Genomic DNA, 13,740 nt, shown 5'->3' with positions numbered 1-13,740 from the left:
CGAACCTGAGTCCCACGGTGTTAGAAGGCAGATTCTTAACCACAGGACCATCAGGAAAGTCCCACCTGTATTGTTAAGTCCTTGTTTTTTTGCTTTCTGTTGCTACAGGTTTCAGAACTTTCTCAAATACTTTTTTGCTATGAAACTGGCACTGGAGAGCAGGTAGTTTCTATTAATAGTTGGTAGGGTGGGTACTGCCTTGTTTAGAGACTTGTACTGTCTCTTATCGACAGTTCTAGTGTTGGACAAATACTGCTTCTTGAGTAAAAAGGGGGTTATAATAATTATTTATTTTTTTATTGTACCATGTGGTTTGCAGAATCTTAGTTCCCCAACTAGGGATTAAACTCAGCCGTAACCACTGGACTGCCAGGGAATCCCTTGTATTGACTTAAATGCTTATAGCTATCTCGAAAGGTACTGTAATCCCCGTTTCACAGATGAGGAAATCAAGTCACAGGTAGTTACGCATTATAGCTTGACCAGAGTGACACAGCCACTGGAGGCAGAGCCGGTGTGCTCCTGCCTCTATTAGGGCTGCAACACAGCCTGACTGTTAGAACAAGGAAATGGCATGGGTTGAAAATATTGGGCAGATGTCAGTTGAGGGAAACTAATGAGTTAGCCAGGATGTTGCTTTCCTTTTCTGACCACATTATTGACGCAGTGAGGTGCTAAGGAGTGGGCTTCTAAGCTCACAGGCCTGGTGCAGAGCCATCTCTCCAGTGGGTGTCACCCTCTGGGACCTCCTGGTTGGTCTGGCACCCACTCCTTGTGGAAGCTTTGGAGTGGCTGGCGAGGCCTCACATCCTTGGCGGTGCCAGGGGAAGCCAGGAGCCTGGGGGCGATGTCCCCGGAGCCAGCCTCATTGGCCCCTGTGGCTTTCTGATGAGCCAGTGTTATCTGGGACTCCCACATCATCAGTACTGGGCACCTTGGCTGTTGGAGGTGGAACATGTCCCAGGCAGCTGTAATGAGGTTAAGTAGGGGTTTTTGCGATGCCTGTGTGTACTCTTCTAATAGAGTAAAGAGTCCAGAGCGCAAGGCTTCTCAGATAGGAAAACAAAAATGAGAAGGCAGGTTCACTTACATCTAAAAATAGCCCTTTGTTAAAATATTTACTTAGAGGTCCTTTAAGAAGCAAGTTTTTCCAATGTGAAATTGTGAAGTAGCTCACTTTATCCATTTGTGAGTGCTGTGCTCTCATAGCTTTTCCACCCTGTGGGCGCGTCCCTGCCGCTCCCTGAATTTACAGTTCCAGGCCTCGCCCATTTGAAGCAGAGATGTGGTCCTGTGGTCTGTAGAAAGTGACATGTGATTCTAGGTAGAAGTGTTTCACAGCCAGTTCTTGGTTCTCCGTGCCATCTTTCCTAACACCGTCTGTGGAGTTGATGATGTCATGAAGCGACGGTGCTTCCGGAGCAACGAGGACTACCAGAAGCCCCTGCTGACCTGTGCTGCACATGCAGCCAGAGCAAGAAGTGTGAGCTGTTGTTCATGCTGCTGGATTTGGGGGTGGTCGTTACTGCCATGAGATGTAGCCTGTTCATGCTAATACAGTCCCTCCAGTTTTGAACTCTTTTATTATATACAAGAAATATATTTAAAAATTTTAAAAATACTGAAGCATAAGTGGTAAATTCTCTACCCCCGTCTCCCCTGACATGAACAGTTTCTACCCCCATCATTGCATGCCACCCTGGTGTGTGGGTGCATGGTCCCCTGTGTGGGAGGCAGAAGGTTAAGGTGCTGGGACCATAGCTTTCATTGATAAAAGCAACAAGAGTTGGTTGTGAGATGTAGTGGAAGAGAAGACCAAAAATGCCAGTAACAAAAAATACCTATAAGAAAGATATATACAAAATCTGCAAGAGGAAAATAGCTCTGCCCTAAGAAAGGGCAAGTACAAACTTCTGGTGATGTGTTAGCCACCTCTACCCCAGATCTGGCTTTCTCTAGTGGTGAGCAAGGGCTACTGTGTTGCAGTCCACAGCTTCTCACTGCCATGGCTTCTCTTGTTGCACAGCGTGGGCTCTAGGTGCATGGGCTCAGTAGTTGTGGTGCAGGAGCTTAGTTGCTTTGCAGCACGTGGAATCTTCCTGGACCAGGGATCCAACCCATGTCCCCGGCATTGCCAGGCAGATTCTTGACCACTGGACCACCAGGGAAGTCCAAAGATGGTGTTTCTTTCCCAAATAGATTTAATGCAGTTCTGTTTGGGATCAGTCTGCCTCAGTTTCCCTTTAGGGAAGGCAGAGTGCACGGTCATGAGTAGGTCCTAGGGACACAGATCATCCACAGTTGCAAACAGCAAGCCAGGGACCAGGGACCAGGGACTAGGTGGTAAGCAGAGGGTAGTCAGAGCGGGGAGGCTGCCCTTGAGCTCACCACCTCTCAGGGAGCTGAGGAAGAAGTCTGAGATTTTCAGTATCCTTTTCTAAAGTTGCATGTATTTCAATAAGGACAAAAAAAACCATTAGAAGATCTCTTATAAATATTCCCAGTTAAAAAGACAAATGGTAGAGGAAAATATTTTAATATATATAATGTCAGACAGAGGGGTAATAGCCTTAATATATAATGATTGTAAGAGGAATTAGAATAAACAGCCAAGGAGACCTTGGAGCAAACAGCCTTGAAGCTGAAAGCTGGAGGGAACACAGGGCTGGGGATGTGGACAGGTCTCAGAAGTGGGGAAGCAACTAAACCCATGCCCAAGACAGAGCTGGAAGGTCAGAGGAAGTGGGGAAACACTAGGCCTGTGCTGGAGACTGAGGGCTGGAAGGTCAGAGGTGCACAGTGTTCCTGGGACCTGTTTCAGATGCTCTTGGATCTGATTATCTAAGGGGGGCAGTGCTATGACCAAGTCTCCTTTTGAGGAGACTCAAAGGCTCTCTCTGGCTATATAGCACGCAGGTGGAGGTTGGGGGTGGTTCTGTTTAAGAAGTCTCTTCCAAAGGCCAAGGTATTGATCTCCAGAATGGGGTGGGTTCACCCAGGAGGTGGATGAGACAGTCATTAAGATATGGGAAGGAAATATTGGGACTTCTTATTATGTTCATATTCATATATTAACCACCCAGTTATATGTGTGCATCATTTAATATGTATATATTGAGGGCATGCTTCAGAAATGTTACTGATTGAATGTGTAATCAAAAAAGTTTAGGGCTGCTGGTCTAGGCAAGATACGTGGCTGGCCTGGAGCAGAGAGGCAGCAGGCAAGGGAACTGGAGGTGGACAGATTTGAAATGTTTTGGAAGTGGCGTTGGAAGTGGAGGTAGGGCAAGAAGAAGGGTCAGGAATGACTACTAAGGGTTTGCCATGGGCACAGGTATCTGCTAAGATGGAAAACTGGAGGGGAAGCAGAGCCGGAGGAGAGGGCAGAAGCCCAAGTGTTCGTTTAGCTCTGGACATGTTAGTTTGGTTTGCCTGGGAAACTCCACCTGGAGACACACAAGACACACAGATTGGGAGCTCAGTCCTTTCAGACTTGCATGTTGTTGATCTGACCTGAGTGCTGTCAGGGCAGACCAGGTCATGGAGCAGAACCCTCAGCTCACTGGTGGTTCTTACCCGCTGGGGGTCCGGCGTGGACTCTGCTCTCCGGGGTTGCCGAGGAGCCGGGCTGGCCAGGCCTTCAGCTACACACTCTCTTGCTCTGCCTTGTGGGCTGTTGCTGCTCCTGAAGCATCCACCCAGAAAGGACGTAGTCTCTCCACTCGTTTCCTGAGCCAAAGCAAGTCACTCGGCCGCCCCTAACTACAAGTGTAAGTCGTGGCCTAGGAAGGCCCAGAGCCGGAGATAACGGTGCTCACGTCTGATGACTGCCTCATAGTTCTGGGCATGAGCTGACAGGCCTTTCTGAGCAGGTGACAGTCGAGGAGCACCGGGCCTGGGTAACACTGAGCTCAGAGCACCGTGACCCACCTCCCTTCCGTGGGACGTGTCCTTGGGGGCCTGGAGTGGAACACTTAAGCTGAACAGGTAGGTCCTGTGACTCTGCTAGGAGAGTGCACATGGGCTGGGGCCCGAGCGCCTTAGGGTGAGGTGGGTCCGACTCTGAGCTGCCAGGCCCGGGTGGGGTCCACGCTGGGCAGGCTGGCCGCCCCGCCACTGCCCGGTGCCTGAGTTCTGCTTTGCTTCCCTTCTGACGCTGCACACAGAGTTCAGGGTCATTTATGAAGTGTCAAACTACTGCTCTTAAGCACTAATGTGACAGAGACTCTTTCGGTTCAGCTCAGTGTTCCCCAAATTCGAGACAGAGACCGTGACCGTGCCAAGCTTGTGGGTCTGCTCTGCACAGCAGGCCTCTCAGGTAGATTCCGTTAGAGTTGAAGAGACCGAGACTCAGAGGGTGGATTGGCCCTGGCGTCTGGAATGTGAGGAGGGACAGGCCAGCTCTGTCCCACTTCCACTCGGAGCCCAGGTTTGGGAGTGTGGCAACTTAGACTTCCGGGGTCTCCTGTGGCCTGAGGGGGTGTTTTACTGGAGGGGGCCTTGCTCTGAGTCTTCACCCAGAACTCTGTTCCCTCTGCTGGCAGAGGGATCGGGCAGGTGGTTGGAGCATCTGCCTGGGGAAGATATAGTTGGACTATAAAGAGAGCTGAGCACCAAAGAATTGATGCTTTTGAACTGTGGTGTTGGAGAAGACTCTTGAGAGTCCCTTGGACTACAAGGAGGTCCAACCAGTCCATCCTAAAGGAGATCAGTCCTAAGTGTTCATTGGAAGGACTGATGTTGAAACTGAAACTCCAATACTTTGACCACCTGATGCAAAGAGCTGACTCATTTGAAAAGACCCTGATGCTGGGAAAGATTGAGGGCAGGTGGAGAACGGGACGAAAGAGGATGAGATGGTTGAATGGCATCACCAACTCGATGGACATGAGTTTGCGTAAACTCCGGGAGTTGGTGATGGACAGGGAAGCGTGGCATGCTGCAGTCCATGGGGTGGCAAAGAGTCGGACATGACTGAGTGACTGAACTGAACTGAAAAATTGGTCAGGTGTTCCCTGGGCTTTCCTGGTGGCTCAGACAGCGAAGAACCTGGCTGCCAATGCAGGAGGCCAGGCTTTGATCCCTGGGTCTGGAAGATCCCCTGGAGAAGGGAATGGCTACCCACCCCAGTATTCTTGCCTGGAGAATTCCATGGACAGAGAAGGCTGGTAGGCTACAGTCCGTGGGTTCGCAAAGAGTCAGGACTGAGAAGCTAACACTTTCACTTTCAAAGATTGGTCAATCCCAGGATGTCAGAGGGAAGGTTGTGTTCTTAATTTCTAGGAGCACCTCTTGGAGCAGCAGGGGGTGGGGATGTGTTAATCTCTTCATTCTTACAGCCATTCACATGTGGGCAGGGTCAGATTATCTCTCTGTAAGTTAAACAAAGGCATTTTTTGTTTAATTGTAAGGCAGAGAGGTAGAGTTCCCTGAGGCAAGCCATTATATATATGGTTATAATACCAAAAACAGCAGAAAGCAAAGATTAAAGTCAAAGAAAAAGATCCATCATGGAGTCAGAATTGGCTCTTTCCTGCATCAGGTAGAAAATTAGAAATGTTAGGATGATTGTAACCAGACTTTGAAGGAAAACCAAAGAATTGAGAGTTTGGTAAAGACTGATAAAATGTGCAAGAGGGCAGGATCTAGGCCAGTTTACAGACAGATCATAAAAGGTCAAAGATAATGAACAGGACTAGAATCCGAATAACCCACTAGGGTGTTAGTTTTCTGTTGAAACATTAAATTTCTTTGTACAGTCATGTCTTTGATCAAAGGTACTCAGATTCAGACTTTTTTTTAAGTTGGCCTAATCATTTACACAGGTGCATCAAGAGTACCAGCTGACCACATAAGCTTCTTAAAAGTTTCCTCTGCTAGAACATTTCATAAGGAATCTCAGATTAGACTTTTAAGTCTTTTGAAGCTAGAAAGCCAAGCCAAGATCAGTATCAGTTCAGTCACTCAGTCATGTCCGACTCTGCGACCCCATGGACTGCAGCACGCCAGGCTTCCCTGTCCATCACCAACTCCCAGAGCTTGCTCAGACTCATGTCCATCGAGTCGGTGATGCCATCCAACCATCTCATCCTCTGTCATCCCCTTCTCCTCCTGCCTTCAATCTTTCCCAGCATCAGGTCTTTTCCAGTGAGTCAGTCCTCCGCATCAGGTGGCCAAAGTATTGGAGCTTCAGCTTCAGCCTCAGTCCTTCCAGTGAATATTCAGCGTTGATTTCCTTTAGAATCAACTAGTTTGATCTCCTTGCAGTCCGAGGGACTCTCAAGAGTCTTCTGCAACACCGCAGTTCAAAAGCATCAATTCTTCAATGCTCAGCCTTCTTTATGGTCCAGATCTCACATCCATACAGGGCTACTGGAAAAGCCATAGTTTTGACCATACAGAACTTTGTCTCTGCAGTACATACAGAAAAGTGAAAGTGAAGTCGCTCAGTCGTGTCCAACTCTGTGACCCCATTGACTATAGCCTACCAGGCTTCTCCATCCATGGGATTTTCCAGGCAAGAGTACTGGAGTGGGTTGCCATTTCCTTCTCCAGAGTATCTTCCCTACCCAGGGATTGAACCTGGGTCTCCTGCATGGTGGGCAAATGCTTTACCATCTGAGCCACCAGGGAAGTCATAGTGCATACAGATTCTGAACTAAAAGATATCCCTTGAGGCGGAACCAGGACCCTGCCCCAAGGCTGCACTATTCTTAACTGCCCCTCCTTTGCTTCTGCTTTGGCTCCATTCCCTGATTAGGAACTGTCTGAATCTGCCCTTTGGAAATCAGAGAAAGCCACGGAGAAGGCAATGGCAACCCACTCCAGTACTCTTGCCTGGAAAATCCCATGGACTGAGGAGCCTGGTGGGCTGCAGTCCATGGGGTCGCTAAGAGTTGGACACGACTGAGCGACTTCGCTTTCACTTTTCACTTTCATGCATTAGAGAAGGAAATGGCAACCCACTCCAGTATTCTTGCCTGGAGAATCCCAGGGACGGGGGAGCCTGGTGGGCTGCCGTCTATGGGGTCGCACAGAGTCGGACACGACTGAAGCGACTTAGCAGCAGCAAAGAGGCTGAGTGAAGCCTTTTTCCTAGGAACGGAAGATGCAGAAAGGCTTTTGTGTCCCGGAGGGCCCTCTAAGGTCCTGTGAGTTTCAACTATTGTTGAAAAATCCATTCCTACAATTTCTATTTCACTTATATCAACCTAACACATTGGTTTGTAACAGTTATACTTGGATTGTTCATGAAATTGCCATAAGCTAACCATTGTCAAAACTCAACATTCAGAAAACAAAGATCATGGCATCTGGTCCCATCACTTCATGGCAAATAGATGGGGAAACAGTGGAAACAGTGTCAGACTTTTATTTTTGGGGGCTCCAAAATCACTGCAAATGGTGACTGCAGCCATGAAATTAAAAGACGCTTACTCCTTGGAAGAAAAGTTGTGACCAACCTAGATAGCGTATTGAAAAGCAGAGACATTACTTTGTCCGTCTAGTCAAGGCTATGGTTTTTCCAGTGGTCATGTATTGATGTGAGAGTTGGACTGTGAAGAAAGCTGAGTGCTGAAGAATTGATTCTTTTGAACTGTGGTGTTTGGGAAGACTCTTGAGAGTCCCTTGGACTGCAAGGAGATCCAACCAGTCCATTCTGAAGGAGATCAGCTGGGTTTTCTTTGGAAGGAATGATGCTAAAGCTGAAACTCCAGAACTTTGGCCACCTTATGCGAAGAGTTGACTTACTGGAAAAGACTCTGATGCTGAGAGGGGTTGGGGGTAGGCAGGAGGAGAAGGGGACGACAGAAGATGAGATGGCTGGATGGCATCACTGACTTGATGGACGTTGAGTTTGAGTGAACTACGGGAGTTGGTGATGGACAGGGAGGCCTGGCGTGCTTCGATTCATGGGGTCGCAAAGAGTCAGACATGACTGAGGGACTGAACTGAGCTGTTGTCAGGTTATTTCCCTATTTATTGTTTTTATAACACATGTGTTAGGCAGATATCAAAAAAATTAGAAAGTAAAAAACCTTAGGAAGTTAAATTCATTTTTTAATTGTTTTATTGCTTTGCTTGATATAAATGAAATAATGGATTTCAAGCAATTTCACTGCAGATCTACTTGTACTTTTAGGTTGAATTTATAATTTTAAAGATCTGTTAATAGTAGATTATATTAGGTTGTTATTCTGCCTGGGTTTATTTGTCAAATAATGTGTGCTCATGTTATACTTAATGCTAATAACTCAGGGTGAAGATGTGCACTGCAGATGGGACTTGAACTCCAGTGAGGGAATCAGACTCAGTCAAGAGCCACTCTCTTTTCCCTGAGATCACACACTTGGTGTCAGGACTTAATGAAGCCCTGGTTCTTTATGTCTCTTTGCAGAAAGAATTCAGTGAGAGACAAAGTGATAGGTAAGAAGTGATTTAACTTAGAGAGAAACACACTTCTCAGAGTGTGGGCCATCAAGAGGCCCCAAAATATAATTTGGTTTTTGTGGGCCGGGTAAACTCATAGGCTAATGGAGGGGAAGCTAACAAAACTGAAGCTCCAGTACTTTGGCCACCTGTTGCAAAGAGCTGACTCATTGGAAAAGACCCTGATATTGGGAAAGATTGAGGGCAGGAGGAGAAGGGAGTGACAGAGGATGAGATAGTTGGATGGCATCACTGGCTCAATGGACACGATTTTGAGCAAACTCTGGGAGATGGTGTAGGACAGGGAGGCCTGGTGTGCTGCAGTCCATGGGGTTGCAGAGTCACAGGACTGACTCAGAGCAACTGAACAACAACAGTGAAGGGGAGGATTATTCCAGTTATTTCAGGGAAGGGGTGCGGATTTCCGTGAATTGGGCCACCACCCACTTTTGCCCTTGTTGGTCAGCCACAGAAGTATCCTGGTGCTGGTTGGTGTGTCATTTGGCTAATGCATTACAATGAGCCTATAATGAGGCTCAAGGTCTACTGAAAGTTGAATCTCCTACTATCTTGGATCTACTTGGTTCTAACCAGTTTTGTCATGTCCTATGGCCTTGTCATTCTTTTAAAGGTTGTGCCCTGCCCCCTTCCCTCCATTTCAAGAGGACAACTGCTTTTATTAAAGTGACACTACTAAACTGATTTTATTTGTACATGAACTTGAAAAATATTTGGGTTCTTATATGTCTGGGAGTTTTAGGAATATTTAATTTAGCACTTATTTCTCTTGAAGTCATTTGGAGCAGAGCTCCTTTAAGGGATTTTGTAAATTAATTTGGTAATACCACCCAGGGCTAGGAAAACATCACAAATACTGTGGCCCCTTGAACAACAAGGGTCTGAATAGTGTGGGTCCCCTTGCACATGGACTGGTTTTTTTCACCAAAGATGCGCCACAGTAGCACGTGATCCACAGTTAGTTGAATCTGTAGATGTGGAATAGCAAAAATGGAGGACCAGCTCTGAGTTACACTCACATTTTCAATTGCATGGAGGGTTGGCACCCCATGCTCTTCACTTTTCAAGGATCAACTGTAGGTTACACACACACACACACACACACACACGTTACTGCACTTGTCCTAACAGCTGAGCCACCAGTCAGCATAACCGTAGTCAAACCAAGCTCACCAGCTTAGGTAACATAAGAGTTGGTTCTCGTCTTTGCCCTGCTTTAATTGTCTTTTTATCTGGATTTAGTTTGGGCCAAATGGAACAATTTAAGATTACCTGCCCAAGATGAGGGCTAGTGCTTTTGTACAATATTTAACTTTTAAGATTTTCATTTCCCATAATGTGTAATCTGTGGAGGCAATGGTCTAAGTTTCTGGTGAGGGACTTCTTAAAAATACCAAGCAGCAGTCTGGGTGTTTCCATAGCTCAGCTGAGGGGGTAAAGTACCCAGCTTGTTTCCCATGTGTCATTTTTTCCTTTTCATCCTCAGATAGAGGCTGTGTGAGGTCCCTGAGTCCCTTAACAGCCCCCCCAGGGAGGCAGAGTCCTAAAACTCTAGTGCCTGTAGGAAGGTGGGGAAAGGCCTGGCAGGATGGACAGAGAAGTCAGTAGAAAGGTCAGTCTCGCGTGCAGTCCTGTCTGGAGTGCCTTCTGAGGAGACAGCTTGGGATTTCCAGACAGAAGGTAGAGTTAGCAGGTCAGTGGATGGAAACAGTTGAGATATCAAGGGTAGGAGGGCTCTTGCAAAGGCAGGTCAGTGGATGAGATACCAAGATGGGGGATGACTTAACAGAATTCTTACTAAAGCAGGTCAAAGTCAAGGCACAGAGGAAGAGAGGGCTCAGTTCTTGGTAAAAGCTGAGAAACTAAGTGAATATCTAATGACTGCATAAAATGGTACAAGTCCAGTGGTGTCGAATTCTTAGCTGTCAACAAAAATGAAAAAGGGCTTGAGTATTTTTCACTGTGTGATTTTTGGCATATAACCCTGAAAAATTGGTAATGCTAGTAAACTTCCATTCCCTTTTACTGATGTGAATAAGTTCTCAATATTTATATTTTTCAAAAACCAAAAAAACAGAACTAGAATTAATATTCAGTTCAGTTCAGTTCAGTCGCTCAGTCATGTCCAACTCTTTGAGACCCCATGGACTACAGCACACCAGGCCTCCCTGTCCATCACCAACTCCCAGAGTTTACTCAGACTCATGCCCATTGAGTCGGTGATATTATCCAACTATCTCATCCTCTGTCATCCCCTTTTCCTCTTGCCTTAATTAATGTTAACCCTTCCCTTTTCTACATCAATAAGTAATATATAGAGAGACATGATGCATTTGGGAAAGTAGTGGAATCCATTTCATTTAGAGATGCGTTTTCAGTAAAAGTTTACTTTCCATGCTTAATAATGACTTACCAAAAATGAAACGTTTGTCATTTTGATTCATGTGTATGGTAATAATCATAACTCAATCCAGAAGAAAATGACTTGAATGTAGAATAGCCTTACTGCTGCAGATACATAGTTTTTTGAAATTTCTATTTATATACGTATTTCTTGTTCAAGAGGGGTATGACAGCTAGTGAGTGGCAGACTGGATATTGGCCCAGATCACCTTAACTCCACAGCTTTCCGTTTAACCACCACATCGTATGCCTTTTGTTAGTGAAAGTGTAGACTGCGCATGGACTTCTAAGTGTCCTTTTAATATGTATTTATTTCTTTGGCTGTGTCAGGTCTTAGTTGCATCATGCAGGATCTTTTCTTGTGGCGTGCAGGCTCAGTAGCTGTGGTGTGGGTGCTCCAGAGCTCACGGGCTCAGTTGCTGCAGCCAACATATGGGCACTCTAGTTTTGGCATGCGTGGGTTTAGTTGCTCCACAGCATTTTAGTTCCCCAACCAGGGATGGAACCCACAGTCCCTCTTGCAAGGCGAATTCTTAACCACTGGACCACTGGGGAAGTCCCAAGATGCCCTTTTAAACTTCTCCTGCGTCATCTGGCTAACTCCTATATTCCCGACTTAGTGTTTCCACCAGTGGCCCTGCCCTGGCAGCCCGGACTAGGTCAGGTCACCCTGTGCAGGTGTGCTGGCACAGGCTTTCGTCTGCCCTGCTGAGCTGAGAGCACAGCACAGAGGCAGATGCATCCTTTTCTGCCCTTATTGTCCATTGCCCAAGGAGCACCTGGTGCTCAGTAACAACTGGAGGATGAGCCAGGTGATTGAGTGAAAGGATTACATTGTCAAATACATGTATTTGTCATCAGCTGTACTGAAGTATTACTTACATCAGTCCACTTTGCTGAGTGTTGATTTACTGCAAGAGTTGCCTCATAGCGCTTGTAATCTCTTCTTCCCTCTATCCCAGCCCTGGATATTACTATTCTGCTGTTTTGCGTATTGTTGTTGTTGAGTCACTTAGTCACATCCAACTTTCTGTGACCGTTTAAGCCTCAGTATGCCAGGCTTCCCTGTCTTCTGTAATTTTGCCTTTTCTGGAATTTTTGACAAATGGGATTATAGAGTGTGTAGTCTTTTGTGTCTCTCTTATTTAATTTAGCCGGATGCTTTTATAGCCTTCTGTATTGTTGCATGTGATGAGTTCACATACCTAGAACTGATGAGTTCTAGGTATATTTTTTAAACCACCTTGAATACTTTTTTGAAATAGCGCAGATATAAGTAGCCCCATTGAAGTTGAACCTTGATGTCAGAGAGATTTCGTGGTAGCACTGTTTGCCTTTTTCCCTTTCGATCTCTCATGGGGTTCCGGGAGCTTTTCAGGTGCTACGTGATGTGTCATATTGCAGCAGAGTGAACGCAGAAGCATGTACTGCAACCCATCTGTCTTATGCTAAGCTGTTGGTCTTGAAATTTGTAAAAATCTCCTCACTAAAATTTTTCCTTTTGGAAAATTTAATCTTTTTAAATAAGAGATGTTAATTATATTAACTTGTCATGGGTTGTTTATTATTATTGAATGACTTAATATAATATTTAAATTTTTCTTTAATGTCTCATAAAACAAATAGTGATAAACACAAATCATATGAAGGTCTTTTGGGCCCTCAGTTTTTCAGTTGTCGAGAGGCCCATGGTCCAAGTTTGAGGATCTCTGGGCTAGAGAGGGTTTTGAGACCTGGCCTGATGACCTGGCCTGAGGCTTCCAGAGCAGGGGCCTCTGGAAGGTATGCAGGCAGAAATATGAGAACATGGAGTCGTGGCCACTGTCCTGTCCTCGGCCCCCTGCCCCCTCCTGGGATCTGGTTTGACAGGTTCTGTGTGTAGGTGCTTCCTCTGCTGGGGAGCCCATGCCCGCTTGCAGGAGGGGAATCAGAGGCCCAGAGGCAGCCTCTCACCCGAGGGGAGATTGCAGCCTTAGTCTGACATGAGGTTGGGCACTTTCTGAAGGATCCCAGGGCTCCCATAGGAAATCAGCAGGACTGTTTCTTTGGCTTTCAGGAAACAAATTTTACCCTTCTGGTAGAGTTCTGAGCAAATGACAAGGCACATGCAGGTGGGAGGCTGCTCTCGTCCTCGGTGATAATCTTGTTGGGCACAGCAGGTTTGGGTCTTGGTGAGTGATTTTTGATGATACTGTTACTCAACTGTAGTGGACTCATTCCTGTGCACTGCTTTTCTCTTTCAGGCGAAAGGGCCTGTGCTTCCGACTGAGGAAGATACTCTTCTTTGTCCTGGGATTGTATGTGGCCATTCCGTTTCTCATCAAACTATGTCCTGGGATACAGGCTAAACTGATTTTCTTGAATTTTGGTAAGTGCTGTGTGTCCATTTTCAATTTTAGTAAGAATTCATGTTCATAGTGATTTATGTATTTATATCTTTACCACTCAGCTCAGGAAGTAGGGTTTCCCTGGTGGCTCACTTGGTAAAGAATCTACCTGCAATGCAGGAGACACCGGTTCAATTCCTGAGTCGGGAAGATCCACTGGAGAAGGGATAGGCTACTCACTCCAGTATCCTTGGGCTTCCTTGGTGGCTCAGATGGTAAAGAATCCACCCGCAATGCAAGAGACTTGGGTTCGATCCCTGGATTGGGAAGATCCCCTGGAGAAGGGAAAGGCTACCCACTCCAGTATTCTGGCCTGGGGAATTCCGTGGACTGTATAGTCCATGGGGTCACAAAGAGTTGGACACGACTGAGCAACATTCACTTTCAGGAAGCAGAGCCTTTCTACTGTCCAGAAGGTTCCCTGTGCCCCGTCCCAGTTAAGGGGTGTTTGTAACGAGGGCATTTCTCTCAGGGCTGGCATTTGTGTGCATAGATGACGGCT

At 46.4% G+C, this 13,740-nt stretch overlaps 1 protein-coding gene and 1 non-coding gene across 3 annotated transcripts in view; one reads left to right on the top strand and one right to left on the bottom strand.

Moving 5' to 3' along the window:
• The window catches only part of ABHD12 (abhydrolase domain containing 12, lysophospholipase), a 53,470-nt gene that overhangs the window by 16,797 nt on the left and 22,933 nt on the right, over positions 1 to 13,740 (top strand). For both annotated transcript variants that reach the window (XM_055544140.1, XM_055544139.1), the window contains exon 2: positions 13,095 to 13,219. In XM_055544140.1, coding sequence (XP_055400115.1) covers positions 13,095 to 13,219 — 125 coding nt within the window. The remainder of the gene's footprint in view (positions 1 to 13,094; positions 13,220 to 13,740) is intronic.
• TRNAG-ACC (transfer RNA glycine (anticodon ACC)) lies at positions 6,562 to 6,633 on the bottom strand. Its single transcript has one exon. It is a non-coding gene; the product is annotated as a tRNA-Gly (tRNA).

This window comes from Bubalus kerabau, chromosome 13, assembly GCF_029407905.1.
Source record: "Bubalus kerabau isolate K-KA32 ecotype Philippines breed swamp buffalo chromosome 13, PCC_UOA_SB_1v2, whole genome shotgun sequence".
Lineage (NCBI taxonomy): Eukaryota > Metazoa > Chordata > Mammalia > Artiodactyla > Bovidae > Bubalus > Bubalus kerabau.
Note: the sequence above shows the minus strand (reverse complement) of the source record. Positions and strands in the feature narration are given on the sequence as shown.